This window comes from Patagioenas fasciata, chromosome 7, assembly GCF_037038585.1.
Source record: "Patagioenas fasciata isolate bPatFas1 chromosome 7, bPatFas1.hap1, whole genome shotgun sequence".
Classification (NCBI taxonomy): Eukaryota; Metazoa; Chordata; class Aves; order Columbiformes; family Columbidae; genus Patagioenas; species Patagioenas fasciata.
The window spans coordinates 23,537,316-23,553,148 of NC_092526.1; the positions used below are offsets into that span (position 1 = coordinate 23,537,316).

Genomic DNA, 15,833 nt, shown 5'->3' on the forward strand with positions numbered 1-15,833 from the left:
ATAGAGTTACATCTGCCAGATACATGGTACATGGAGTGTCACAGGAAGGCAATCATTTACATATTACCAGTAAGAACTACTTTGAGAACCAGCTCTTATACACATTGCAGTTTTCTTATCACGTATGTGACAACAGCAAGTCTTTCCATCTCATTCAAAATATGTTAATGTGGTGGTCTTTATGGAAAACAGGTTAACAAGAATAAACACATGGTACTTGGTACAGCATGCGGTATACAATATATTCTGTATCTGTCTATTTCTTCCTCGGTCCAAAATGTCTATCTAATGCGGGACCAGATTAATCCTTACTCAGCAAGGCATGGAACAATATTTGTGAGGTATTATTTACCAAAACTATCACCAGGGACAGGTAGATGTGATTTACAGGGCTAGAGGACTGTCTGTAGCGGAGTTAAAACACCGCTAGTCCTCTTTCTTTTTAGATAACTTCAATGAGACACCCCTTTATGGACAAGAACCTTTACTTATGGGTGTTTCTTTCATAATTCAGCCTTCCTGAAGCAGCTTCTGCAGTATTTGTACAAACTGCCACTTGATTGCTGAACCTTTAAAACATGCAATGACCTCGTGAGGAAGACAGGCCATTGTTCTACTAATACGCTGCCCTCTAAGATTATTAAAGCAACAGGGACCAAACAGAGACCATATCATGAACTCTGGTGTCTGATCCTGCATTATGATTGAGTGACCACTGGGGACACACTGTCAATACCTCCTTGGCACATTGTAGAGCACATCATACCTCACAGTGCTGCGCAAGGCACAGAGGCAACACAATGTGGTGTATAAAATTTAAGATCAATAAACAAGTCAACATATTAGTAGAAAACCCAGCCCACAAAAATCAAGCAGTAAATAAGCTTTAAAAGGTTGGAAGCAAGAAAAAAACCTTACACAGCAGAGCCTATAATAGACAGCCAAACTAACCTAAATATGTTACTGGCATGAGGTAATAGATTGACATTTTCCCTTAAGCAATAATTTGAAAAACAACCCTTAAAAAGGAAATTACATTCAAACATCTAAAAGAAGAAAGTAGGCAGAAGTTCATCTGGAAAAAGCTGAAAACTACTGAACAAAATATACGTCAACCAAGTAAACCTCTTCAAAATCTCTGTGTACTATTAGAGAGCTCCAGTCTCAAAAATCTTGACATTGACTTTAGAAGTTTTGAGACAGACATTACAGGAAAGCTACTAACTCCATTGAAAGAAGTCAGAATTGTATGGTGAAGCAATACAATGTAGCCATTTTGGTATTAAACTACTTTTGGAAACATGACATCTCAGTAAATTCAGCTGAGCAGGTCACTTAGATATTAAACAAAAGATGAACTACTAAACCCTAAGACTCAGTCTATAAAACTGTACACTAAGGCAAAACTCCAAACTTAGTAAATTTACTATTAAATATAAAGTAAGTAATGATGGGTCATTACTGCCCACTATGCTGATCAGCTCTGTTAGCCTGTCAAGTGAAGAATTATTATGGAAATATAGGATTGATTAATGTTTCCACATAAAGTACAGTTTAATTATTTCTCTGACATTCAATTTTCTTTACAAGTCATTCTGTTCTTCACAGTTAACGGTTTTGCTTTTGGCAAATAATAAGAAAATTCTTTTTCTTGAATGCAGTATTACCAAGTTAACTCTTTGAAATCTGGAAGTCATTTGGTTATGGTACGTAGGTTGGTTTTGGTTATAAAAATTGGTATGTGTAAGTTAAGACAGTTCACATAATATCAAAATTACTTTCATTAAGAAAACTGATATATAACCAATATTTTTTTGTTCTTTGTTTTTCTTCCTGTAGTTCTACCTTCACTTGTTTCTTTGATTATTTAAGCCGTAGTGTTACAAACCATTTTGTAATTAATGGATTTACAGTGAGGACTGTGACTGCATTAAAGGAACCTGTTTAAAGACAGAACAGGTATGAGACGATCATACATTTGCAAGAAATTTAACTAATGCTGGTGCAATGTCATGATTCTTGGAACACAGTTAATGATGCCACAATGCGTGCTTAGGTAAGAATTTCTTAGATTTTACAGTCTGGGATGCTGAGTATTTTTAAAGACATGAACATGAAGATAACTGACATGCTGTAGCTTTGATTACATGATAAAAAGTAATCTCAACATGCCCTGCTTTCCTGTTGATCAACCTGGGACATTTTCTTTATCTTATCTTTATTCTTTAAACTTTAGGAGTTTTAGTAGGAAGGAAAGCGAACAGCTCTGATGGGAATAACAAGAAATGAAACTTTAAAATATCAAAATACATTGCACTGCATTTTCTAAATGAGTGCATTTAGGAAACAATATAATTTTTTCCTTTCTGTGATTCTCAAAATAGAGCTTTTAGACTTTTTATTTTGAAAGACTACTTTGTGCCAATTCTCCTGTGCTGCTGGAAAATATTAAGAAAATATGCTTTAACATTTAATAGTAGTTTAAACAAGAGAGTCATGGATTTTTGTACAGGGGGAAAAGGGTCCACATGACAGCTTTCCAACAACTGATGACCTCAGATGAGGTGTAAAAATGACTGGCAACACACACTGGACTACCCTCTTGCAGTGCACGTCTCTCACTGCAGGACTGACACACTGGGTGAAATCTGCTCTGCCACTGCCTGTGCTGTACCTCTGTGGGGACAAGAGAGGCCTCAGTCCCAGTGACGCCAAGCTGGCACCTTGCAAGAGCACTACATTCACTTTAAAGGAAAAAGAAAAGTGAAGTTAAAAAGAAATTAAACCAAAATTAAAGAAATTAAACCAAATCCTATTTAAGTAACCCATGTTGTGATACAAATTATTGAGCAAAATGTTTTTAAGGTAAGGCTATCACTTTGATGATAAGGCTTTATTCCAATACATCTTGTCATCCTTGTTTAGTATCAGTCTGAAAGTTATTTAAAATGGACAAAGGACAAAAGAGTATGATCCTGAAGTTTACACATCTTGAAATTTGAGTATTCTCTTATATTCTTATTTTAACAGTATATGCAATTAATGCTGAATTTTCAATTCTGACCTGAGCCACCAGTTACAAAACCATTTCTACTTCAGATTTCCTGCAACATTTGAGTTTCATTGATCCATGATCATTGTCTAAGAACTGAAACACACGTATGTGTTTACTTGAAATAAGAAGTATACCTGTAACTGGCCATTTAGCGAGCTCAGGTCCTCAGCCTTCTTCTCCAATGACTGCACCCAGACTTTCCGTTTCTGCCGGCATCTGGAAGCAGCAGCCCGGTTTCGCTCCAGGAACTTCCTTCTCTTCTCATCAGGGTCCTCATTAGCAGCTCTTCTTCGCCGACCACCTGTATTCGGTGTTTGTGGTGTAGGCTGAGCTGGTGATGCCTGAAAACAGTAAAAAGTGTTAAAGTTACCAGTATAATACTACCAATGACTTCAGCTACACACCTTGAGAAGAGCATTCACAACATTTCTAAATACGTTGTTACATTTCTTCTGTGGAAAGCCACGTCATCTAACTCTACAGTTCTGTTTTAAAATATTTCACTGTATTTACATTCCTTACTATGTTGCATTAACACGTAACATTTCAATCATGATATTAATATTAAACTTGTAATATAAATAAAACATATAAGCACTTCTTTTTTTTCAAATAGATATTAACAAGTTGTACAATTTTCAGTTACCACCAAATTTCCTGTTAATGCACTCTGGTAATCAGGACTTAGTTTTAATTTTGAGCAGGTGGACTGTACCTATTTTGAAGTTATCATCATGGTTAACACATTTTAGAAACATTTAAGAACATGTAAAAACTATAAACATTTTATGGCTATAGAACCACTGATTCCAAAAGGAGTCTGTAGCTCATGTTACTTTATTTTACAAATCAAGAAAAGAGGAAAAAAGGGGTTTTTTGCATAATGAAGGGGCAGGAAGCGCATGTCCATTCTGTTCTCATACCGGTGTTTCAGTTGTTGAAGTTGCAGGTTGCTGTAGTGATTGTGGTCGTGGTTCCTCTGACTGACTCCTGACCAACCCACTTGAATGTCCCTTGGCAGTATCTCCATTTGTTACCTGAGGGTGCTGCTGGGTCAGGGCTGCTTTCAATCTCTGCAAGTAGAACAAAAAAAAAAAAAAAAAAAAAAAAAAGAGGGGAAAAAAAGGAAATATTCTATCATGCTAACTTGAGGAGTTGTTAATGATTTATATTAGAAGTTATTTCCATTTTGGAAACAGCAACTCCAACTCAAAATAGCTGTTTCTTTTTATAGGCTTTAAACAGTGATCTAAGCGTATACCTACTAATAGGTGACAATTCCTTGCAAGCATGACAACAGCAATGAGGTTCTACATAGGATCTCAAAAAGAGGGATGGTAAGGTGTCTGGAGAGGGAACAGAAAGCCTCCTTCGTGATGAACTGTGCCCATAGAGCGATGACTGGAAGGCCATGAACAAGCAGCTGCTGAGGCTGGTATTGCATGAGGCACAGAGCAGAAAGAAAACAACCACGCGAGGGAAGAGAGGTAAAACACAGCACACAAACATCTTTCCATTTTAAAAAAATTCTTGTGTTCTCCATCCATTTTGCAATAGTTTGTTATGACTCCACTTCTTCATGGTCTTTACAAATACTCACCTCTACAATCCGTCCTATGAGTAATTACTATATAAAAGCCAAGGTCTTTGCTGAAACACCTCAGAAATGCACAAAACAATAACACGCTTCAGGTTGTATGTAAAGATCAGCATATAGAAATACGCAAGGTAAGTCTCATGGCATGCTATTTTACACTAAAAAAAAGTTAAAATGTTTGAAGTTCTTTTATTGCATACAGCCATTATGAACAGTAATTTCAAATTTCAGCTGTATATTATACGTTCAAGAATTACTGACAACTTGATAGAGTGTTTTAAAGCATTTATTGACTACCTTTTGAAAATTATTTCACTCAACTTTTGGTGGATTCTAAAATTGTAATAGATAAGATATTCTGTTTACAACAAATTCTTAATCAGAAGTGATAAAATACTAACTTTCACTAGATACAACTGCTTGTAATTCCAGATAACTTCTTAAAGTTTCATTAATACTGTGTAATTTATCAGGAAATCTTCTATGTTAGTTAAGAATTTACCTTACTAGACAAATGGTATTAAGAATGTTTTCCTACTGAGCACTGGATTTTTAAAGAATCTAATACACGTTTAAGAAAAGAACGATTGACTTAATACATGACAGTTTGTGAAAGCTCTGACAACTTGTATCATCATATTTTGGAACATGAACAAAGTATTGCCCAAGTACTCATATTAAAAGAATGTCTTAAAAATGCTGGAGCCAGGCTGCATTTGGCCAGCTCAAAATAAGCAGAAGACTCTGCACCAAAATATGTAGATATTCTCTATAAACTGCAGTATTCAATGTCTCTCAATAATTCAGTCATTGGACTATAAGGACAGTGTGATGACAGGCTTCCTGGATCCTGCTTTACAATTAGAACAGTAGACTGCAGATTACCTCTGTCAGAACTGCAGAAAATCTTCAGGTCTGCAATATGGCAAGTTATCTCAACTACCAGATCCATAGACTTGGCTGTAGCATCTCACCAGCATAGATCCTGCTTAAGGACTACAAAATGAACCGAGAAACCCCAACGTTCCTCTGCTGCCTTGCTCTTATGGAATATTTAGCCAGTGCCATCTGTATTAAGTCTCGTCTGTAGTGACTGCTCTAGATTGCATGTAACGGCACATATCACTGCAAATAAGGACTATTAAAGTTACACAAAAATTTGGTGTTACCGAAGTTCTGTTCCCCATCTAATTTTTCTGTCAACTGTCTAAGTTTCCTGGAATGAAGGTGCTTTCAGAAAAGTACACAAGACAAATTTACAGTAATTTCCACAGTGCTCAGCTATAACAAGAATCTAGGACAGCTGCAGGCAACAGGGCAGGATGACAAAAATTTTTAGGATAACATGCCTTAGATCTTATGTACAGTACTCTGAAAACCTTAAACCCTTCAGTTCTTAACTCTTCCTTTACAGCACTAAAACAAACTCAGGAATCAATTTGTACCTTCCTAATTCACCTTGGAAAAACAAGCAACAACAAAAAAAAGTCAATCCCTGTAATCAGCTAAACAAGCACAGAAGAACTCAAGTGTTTTCTAATTGTCTAACTAAAATTACTAGAACCAAACTCCATGATCTAATTACACCAACTGAAAGGCTGATAAGACGATTTCAACACCAAGCCCCTTTAAATTCTAACTAATCCAGATCATTAAATGGTAACATTTTCTAAGCTACCACCAGAACTACCAGGGAGACACGTCACTTCCAAATCTGGCCATTAGGGTCTGACCTACTCTGCTTGTGACTGCAGGAGCGAATCTTGATGTCAGCATCCTCCACAAAAATACTTCAAACTAGGCTCTATGAACTCCTGGAAATGCTTGGTAGTGTTTGCCTTAAGTCGGTTACTTAAAGTTTCACTGGCATATCCGTTTCCTTAGTGAAAGAGAGAAGGAGAGCTCAAGTTCAGAAGTTGTGGGAGATAAAAGTAATATGGGTTTGCTTTTTTTTTTGCTCCATGTGCACATAAGGCAAGTAATTGTCATTATTGTCCAACTACTTTCTACTTCTGCATTTCTGTGTTAAAGAAATATCTGAAAAGTTAACCTAGAAAAAAGAGAAGTTCATGCTATTAAAGTTGTATATTTTGCATCTAATTTGAAAATAGCAGTAGAAAGTGAAGGAAATAGCACAATCCCATCTACGATATAAACAATCTATCACCAAGCACAAGAGGATTGCAGTCAAAGCAGGACTTAGCCTTCCCTATTGTAATGTTAACAAACTTTATAATTTTGTAGATGTATAAGTAAATAAACCCATTTTGAAAATTACATTGTTAAATGTAACACTATAGAAAAAGAAATAGAAAATGTTGGTTTTAGCTTTATATTACAGAGTTTAAAAGCTGAAATTCAAATAGCTATGGTTAAAATTATCCACAAATGCAGAAACATTGTGAAAATCTGGCAACTATCTACAGATTTTTCAGAAGGATGTAATCCAGCTCACGTATTTTAAAAGTTTCATATTTTAGAAGGTAACACTGGAGTAAAATACTATATGGATGTCGTGCTTCCTGTGAGCAGTGAGACAGTTCCCCCAAATACGATAAGAATCACAGTTTTTAAAATCAAGTGTATTGAAACAAATATTAGAATAAATGTATATAAACACTATTATGTGGGGAAACCTCATGACAACCAAGGTCTTTTTTATACTATTTGGTTATTAGAGACAAACTAAAATTGGTATTTTCAAATAGCTTAATTGCTTTTAAAGTCTTTATTAGCAAGGTTTTACTGTTCACGTATACCCTTGAAAACAAATCCTCACTGCATCTGTCAAAATTTGGTAGGACTAGATCATTCCGTCAAGAGCTCACAGAAACAAGATAATATTCTCCAGAAACAATTTGTGAAAAACTCAGATCCATTTTTCATATCTGCCACAAAAGCTCATCAGAGTAATAACCCTCCTTCTCCTGGGTGTTATCCTACCATCTGCTGCTCTATTACTTATCTTTATTTTGCAACTAATTAACAGCATAATCTTCTAAATTCAGCAAGTTAATTATCATTATTGTGGTCTTTGCAGCATCATCAGTCCTTATGAAGTCTTGTCTCTCCACCCCCAGAGAACATATGAAAATGAAGTAGGTTGTGAGAGGGTCTGTTTCTTTAGAGTAGGTTCATTAGGTGTTTGCTGATTAGCTCGGCACACGGAGAGACAGGTCAGAGGAATTCTGCTGAGCACAAGGTCCCATGCCGGGCTCCAGCAAGTTAATGTCGACTCCTGAACACTTGCCAAGCTGCCCTCTGTCACTTCTCGGTAGAAACCTCCTGCAGAAAACCTACTGGCTGCTCACTGTGCGCAAGGTACTTCTCAGATTGTGACAAAAGGTTTTCTATGGGTAGGAGGAGATGGAGGGAAAGATTCGGTGTTAAAGGAGTTTCGAAGTTTGTTGGAAACTTCTGCAATCCATGCAGAAGGGTCTGGACATTAAGTTTGCATCCACAAGCTGTACACTTCAGAAAAATGATGCTTTGTGTGTGAGCTCATGGCTCACATTTCATATACAGAAAGCATACAGTTACAATCTGCTCACTAAGAGATCAGAAGCAATTCTGTGATATTTAGAATCATGCATCCTTATCTTAGTGTGGAAGCATTTTTCTTTTTTTTAAACATAGTTATTGCATCTACTTCTAAGCCTCTCTAAAACACAAAAAACCTGACTTACGCATTGGATTTTACTTAAGTATATGGGAGTTAGTATATCTTTACCGTAACAACAAATACAGTCATGTCAGAAAGACTGACAATTTATACTATTAAGTACGCCACAGAATCTGAAACTCATTTTCACTCCTCTTGAATGTCATTTGCAGTACAAGATAGAAGGTTATTTTTAAAAGAGCAGCAGTAAAAGACAGCTTGTGTCAGAATAAAATTTCTAGTCATATTTCGTTGCAGTTGTACAAGTAGTAGGAGAAAAAAGATCCAAAATCGTTCAAAACTACAGTAGCAGTGCCTTTCACAGGTGTGAATGCAGCTTTGTTCACTACAGTAACTTTAATATTGGACAGTAAAATTAAAATGCAATCTAATTTCATGTACTTATCCCATAGCACTGAAACACGTAGCACTGTACATGTTTCAGTGCTGAAGTGGACATGTAAGACTGTGCTTAACACACTCTTCCACTAAGTTTCAGCTGTTTCAGTTGAGAACCTTCTCCAATAATGTCACTAATCATAAGGATTTGGCTCACTGCATAGCCAATTTTTAAATTCTTGGCTCTCATGGCTTTTGTATTTTTATTTTTCATTTACAACGTTTTTTTTCCTCCTAGTCTTTATTCCTTGCAGCTGATATACATTTATCTATCTGCTATTTCATTCAGTGAAACTGTTCTCACATGCAACTGTCCTTCTGTGGAATTCACGTGATCATTTAGTGTCAGTCAATTTTAATGGCAACCAGAGAAAAGAACATTTCAGCAAGGAAAGAACAGAGCTCTAGAAGTGATGTCTCAGTAACTCACTTCACATGAATAACCAAAACTGCCACGCTGAGGGAGTTTGACAGCTTCTGCCAGTTATTTTAAGCTTTAGCTTTTAGAAATCAAAATGTCCATTTGTTTTACTAAGGTTCATTCATGATTTCATGTAGAGAAATATATGATGCTCTACATACAATTTGGTATAAACAACTCATAAGGAAACAACAGGCATTGATCAATACAGAATAAAATAATAAATTACAAATAAAACAAAGCAACAGCCAAGAAAATTCTAAAGACTTAGAAAAATCCTGACTCCTGAGCCTTGATAGCTGAGAAGGGAACATCACAGCTTTGCCCCTTCCTCCAGCTTTCTGTCCAAAAGACACCACGAATCCTAGGCTGACAGATGTCACCCCAACATGATGCAGAACTGTGCCTATGGGAGGCAAAAGGACACAGGAAGTGTTCCCAGTGTTCTGCTAACTTAAATGTACCAAAAAATCCAAAAATTGCAGTATACTGTTTGTAGATGAAACATATACCGTGATGAAACATACAATGTTCACTTATTAAGGTTAATTCAGTTTAACAGCTTATATTTCAACTTTAAATGGGAACTAGTAATGAAACAGAAAGCAAACAAATAGCTGTAAAAGTAAGTATTAAGTCTTCCCTTGGCTTAACCAGGAACACAACCAGGAAAAATAAATCTGGTTACCATACCTCTGCAGAATTTAGTATCTAGCAAGCAAAATTATTTCTAGAGATACACGGAAAAGAAAGGATTTGGCATTACAAAGAGTTTAATTTTAAAAATTAAATGAAACTTCACAGCTAATAAACCATCACATATCTGCCAACAATGCATCACACGGCATAGCGAGTCAGGCTTCCTGTTGGAAGCTTTTCTACATAAACATTAAGTTTCTCATTAAATTGCTTTTACTTTAGGAGTGGTAAGAAATTAAGTTTTTTATTTTTGAGAATAGGCACTATATAAAAGTAAATGAGCATAAGAAATATGCATAATTCCGATATTCTTGAATTCTGCTCATGCTTTATTTTAAGCAATAAGAAAGGAAAAAAGTAACATTGCAAATGCCCTTTTTACAGTCTCATTTAAAAAAAAGATAAGCAATCACTGAAGTGCATATATTAGCTAAATTCTAAGGAGAAGACAAATGAGACTGTTAAATTTTAAGTCTAATGATCTTTGTTTTTCTTTGCATCTGAACGATTGCTTCTTCCAGCATGTGATCAAGTCTTCACTACATATATGTATTTCCTTCTCCCCTTAAAAGTTTTGCAAGAGCAAATAACTCAGTAATATGCTTAAAAATCTATTTTCTTGCCCATCTAACAAATCATTTGGAACCACTTCCTCCTGGATTTCACAAAGCAGAATTCAGCACATGAGTCTCCTGACTCTAAGGAATGTGCAATTTCTGAGAAAACAGTTCTTGTTTCCACTTTCTTACATTCTTCTCTCCCAGATTTAAGATAAATTCATCTCCTCAGAGCTGCTTATATTTAAATATCTCCTTGGGTATTAAAGATTCCTTTTGTCATTCCTAGGGGGACAAGGATGCACAGAAACAGACTTTCTTCCTTTCTGTCCCTCTCTACACTATTTTAAGTCATTGTATTCCACAGAGGAGGAAAATGAAGGAAGACCTGACAGCATCAGGAAAAGTCAGTGCACTGGTGACCAGCTCTCCACATGAGCTCCAGTATTTGCCGAGTGTGGTCTGGTGTACCCATTGCACTGTAATCCCATTACTCCAGACAGCAGAATAATTAGTGTTCCCAGACTCACCATTTTTCATATTGTGGCCCGTAGGTCGAGAGAAATGAGTTATCAAAGGATGCTCACAGCATCCTCTCACTTATCAATACTGATATACACAAATACATTTTATCTAGTAGGTGTTCCTGATTCTTTTTTAGCACGAAGTAAGAGTCAGAAGAGGAACACTACTTCACAAGACAGATACTGTTTACAGAGGCATCTTGTAAATGAATAAATGGCTAATTATTGTTTAATAACAGATTTTCTATGGCTTTCAAATGTGGGAACAAACAAATAAGACAGCAAAAACAGAAAAGCAACTACCTAACGATTCAGAAAGTTTTTCAATAAATTGATCAATTCAAACTACCACCATAACTAATATTTAAAAGCAAACCAAACTTTCTTCTTGTTTTACTTGTGATTTTCCCCAATAATCTCCAAAGCCCCCAAACTGCCACGAAACAGAAACAACCTCCGCGCAAAACAGTTGCCTGTCAGTAACACACATCTCTTATTACAAAACTCTTGCCAAATGGACTATATTCAGTTGAGGTTCTGAAAATATTTTTAAGAAACCTTTTTCTTTTCCTACTTTTTTCTAAGAAATATTATATCCTTTGGGAAGAAACATAGTCTGCTTCTCTGAAGGTGATGTTCACTGTTAGCATGCTACTTATCTTGTCTTTGCTCCAACTAACCTTTCCTGTCCTCCGATACAGGAGCAAGGAGTTTAGTAAAAAAACTGGTTCATTTGAACGAATGATTGAAAATAAGATCAAAATGACCATTAACAACAGAACTAACATAGGCTGGCATTCGAAATAACTGTAAAATAAACACAGCTGTTATTTTTCTGTTTTTATTGAACTTGTACTTGCAGAACTTTGACTAACAAAAGAAAACTAAAGCTGTTTTAAAAAAGCAATAGAATGTAATTAATTTCTCAAGTTATTCTTCTTGAGGAATAATGGAGTTTTTCACTTACCAATTTAGCCTCAGACTGCACTGGCTGTGGGGAGGAAGGCCCTGGGATTCCTGGGATACTAGGCACCATGGTGACAGGTCTAACAAGCTGACCAGATAAAGTATAAAAATGAAGAAAACCTGAGTATGTTATCAAAATAGAGAGCATACGACAGCACTACCCTCTGAAGCCAAAACAGCTATCAAGCTGCTTAAAACTAAGTTCTGTGCTGCACTTAAGCAAATCTGCTCCACTTTCAAATTAATATAGCATCATGCTTACTTACTGGAACTGCAGCAGGGACATGCACATTAGAATTTGTGATAGATGCAGGAATAGCAACAGGCATGGTTTGTCCATTAGGAAGATGTAACAGCACAGGAAAAGGACCTGGAACTGGACTGAAAAAGGAATGAACTATATAAAATAAAACTTATCCAGAGAAGAGAACAAGTTTACACATTATTTTAGATTGGTTTGCTTGTTTACAGTTGCAATGTAATATTTATTTGGAGATCAAAAATATGAACTTAGTGATGTGGAAAACATGGAATTATACTTCCCATGTAGTGAAAGTTGTATGTTTCATATGTAGTGAAGCACCACATTACACCAAAGCACCTCAAATTTGTACCTTAACTGCAGAAACAGTAAATGAAAGTAAACAAAACATTTTCAAATCCTGTAAGAAAACATTTTGCTTGGATTTACATAACTTACACTATTGGTCTGTTAGAGGATGGAGCCTGGGTAATAACAGTACTGGATGTTGGTGATGGTATTGCCTGCTGAATAATAACACTTGAGTCAGAACTCGTAAGGAGTACATTAGGAACCTGCAGTGATGCTGGACGAACTATTGTCGATGTCGGCTGTGCGGTCTGCTGCAGTGACGCTTCCTGGGGAAACACAAAGATTAAATAAAACTGTGTTAAACAAACACAGTTTGATGGAACAAATCAGAATAACACCCTTTGGATGAATCATTTAAACTGAAGTGAAATTGTTCCAACAACAATGATTTAAGTTTTATAACAAACCTTGGCTCCATTTATGCTAAGAATACTACTACTTATAATTGAGTTTGGATCAGGTATTAAGTTGTTCCTTGTTTTGGTTTGGTTTTGTTTTCTGTTGTTTGTTTGTTTGTTTATTTTGCAAGAAACTTATGGTGCTATCAGCACCATCATATCTACCCACATGCTGAATAAGGAAAACACTTTTTGGTATTCTTATGTACATTTCAGGTTCAGTCCATTGTTTCAGACTGTTTCAGTAAAAGGGAAAAGAAACATTTTTTTTGTCAAGTCTTTATTCCTTGCCCATATACATCTCTTTACTAGAGTGTAACTAAGTTAAAAATACTTGGACTACTACATTCATAGTTTTGCAAAATATATCTGTATCCAGATGCAGCAGAAATTATTTGAGCACAGCAATTAAATTTCCTTAGTTGCAAGTAAACAGCAGACAGAATTGACTATAGTTCTTAGCTTAGCAATCAGGCATAGTATATTATCAATTAGAATGTAGTAGCCATATTGCTTCTCAGAAAATCCTTGATATAGTCAGACTTCAGATTTACTTCTGGACAGGATTTTTCCAACTTATTTCTTCTTTTGACACTAGCCACTGCAACCAATGGCACATAAAACTGTGCTCTTAAGACCAGCACACTTCAGTTGCTCCACTCTTAAACTGTAATTCAAAAAGAATCTCACACCTGTGTCATATGGGCTACATTGATTACTATTTGCTCTGAATAAAGCTAAAATTTTTAAAATTAATCCACAAAGCTTCAAGTAGTGAGGTCTCAGCTGTTTTACAGATTGCTTTTCTTTTTATACATCAATTGCAAAATGTGTGCACTCCTCCGAGCACTTCACAGAACTGCAAGTGGGCTGGCAAACTGTGGGCTTCAAAAAGGAAAGGACTTTAGATGATGACATTTCCTCCCTTCAAAACCTCAGAGTCTAGATTTGTCATCAGGGCTCATCAGTTTGTTCAGGTTTGTCCCCAAGGGACCTAAAAGTCTTTATAGTGAATGAGAGTTTATCAAGAATAACAGTGAGCTGTATTGAGGAAAGCAAGAATTTTTCCTTAAGTATCAATTTGTGGTGTTTATAAGTTTATAATATTTGAATATAGTACCTAGAGTTACAGATGAGCATTCAGTTAAAAGAAAGAAAACCATCCAGTATGAAATTGTAGAAACAGAAAAAAATTGGGTAGAGTTGGCTAATAAATATTCTTAGGACAGGATTATATACTTCTTTGCAAACAAGGAACTCAATATAACATCTATACAGATCTTATTCAAAGAGCCACAGAGAAACATAGAGGAGACTGAACTGCTTGACTGTGGGAAATTAGAGGACGGCATCAGGGGAGCATACCTGACCTGCTAATCTTTGGGCAATGTTTAATTCTGAAATTAATATTATGTCATTATTCACTGGTTTCAGCTTCACCCTTTCCTGCCTGCTGTTTGTCACTATCACCTGTCTCTTTACTGGATCAAGGAGCCACCAAAAAGTCCATTCCCATCATAAGGATCTGACACAGAACATGCACATTTGCCCCTAACATCAACAGAGCAGTAAGAGCTGACTCTTGCTCTTCCTTTCAACTGAACTATCTTCATGCATGGCAACCACATACATATATATATACAGGTATCAACATATAAAAATAAAACCATAGGCACACCAGGCTGATAGAAGATAGTAATTGGTCGAAGCATTGCACTAATGAAGTATAAAACTGTCTTGCACATACGTTAACACTGTAATCATTTAAGGCTGCTGAAATATATTCAGCCAATGAAGTAGTTATAGTGGCATATGTATTTTAAAACAAGCTACACCCTGAAAATAAAGCTTTCCCTCCTTCAATACATTTACAGAAGGAGAATATAAAAATCTAACTGGGAAAACAGCAACACTCTGCTCACATTTCTCAAGTTCTGCAGGCCACATTCAGCAGCAGCAGCACACTCCAAGCAGCACCCTCATCCTTGCTCAGCTTGTCTCTACAATCAGACATCAGAACAGCATTGAGCAGCGGCAGCTTTTCACTTCAGCACTGTTACAGTGACAAAACTGAAATTACATCATGAATGAGATAAGTTTATAAGTACCGCCAAACACTGAGATGTAATTTTCACTTATAATGGTGCTAACTTGATACTGAACCACTACTGTATATTATCTCCTGTCAAAATTAGAGTACTTAGAATCAGTATTCACGGGGGGGGGCAAGAGGGAACAAAACAAAACACCAAAACAACAACAAAAAAACAAATAAAAAAACCCCACAGCAAACTAACCTCTGAAGTAAAGAAGAAATGAAATAAAGAAGACTTAAAATTTGGACTACAGTTGGCTTAATCTAAGCAGCTTTTTACTTGAATTCCTTTAAACTACTTTTATTATTTTTAACTACACGATTTCCTTGACTACCTATGATTACCCATCCCCGTTAAATAACAAAACTCAGCAAAGCTTTGTAAAAGCAAACCTGAATTGAAACTCATAAATTTCTGTCAGACACTTAAGGCTTTTCTCACTGTGGTGCCTGCAGGCTGGTTAAGAGAAGGGGGGCAAGTTGAAACCAGAGAGGTTCTGTGTGGATCTGAAGAAAATCACTTTGGCCACAGGGACAGCCTGGCATGGGAGCAGGTCGCACTGAGAGGCCATGCACCCTCCCTCCTCGAAGGTTTCCAGACCAGACTGCATAAAGCCCTGAGCAACTTGGTCTGAGCTCAGAGCTAAGCCCTGCTTTAGGAGGAAGCTGGACCAGGAACTTCCTGCGATCCCTTCCGACCTGAATTACTCTGTGGTCCTAAGAAGTCCTGGTGATTTTGGGGAATAAGGTAGCTAAGTCCCACAAACACAGACCACCCGCTGAAGATGCACATAGAAGAAAAAAACTGACTAGAGCAACCACACTGCTTTATTATCTTCTGCTCCTAA

At 36.4% G+C, this 15,833-nt stretch overlaps 1 protein-coding gene across 6 annotated transcripts in view; it reads right to left on the bottom strand.

The window, feature by feature from the left end:
* Nucleotides 1–15,833, bottom strand: part of ATF2 (activating transcription factor 2) — a 43,824-nt gene that overhangs the window by 11,962 nt on the left and 16,029 nt on the right. For 5 of the 6 annotated variants that reach the window (XM_065840663.2, XM_071811116.1, XM_065840664.2 and 2 more), the window contains 5 exons: nucleotides 12,580–12,758; nucleotides 12,146–12,260; nucleotides 11,881–11,967; nucleotides 3,979–4,128; nucleotides 3,190–3,396 (listed from right to left, as the gene is read on the bottom strand). In XM_065840663.2, coding sequence (XP_065696735.1) covers nucleotides 3,190–3,396; nucleotides 3,979–4,128; nucleotides 11,881–11,967; nucleotides 12,146–12,260; nucleotides 12,580–12,758 — 738 coding nt within the window. The remainder of the gene's footprint in view (nucleotides 1–3,189; nucleotides 3,397–3,978; nucleotides 4,129–11,880; nucleotides 11,968–12,145; nucleotides 12,261–12,579; nucleotides 12,759–15,833) is intronic. The other variant, XM_065840665.2, reaches the window with a different exon arrangement.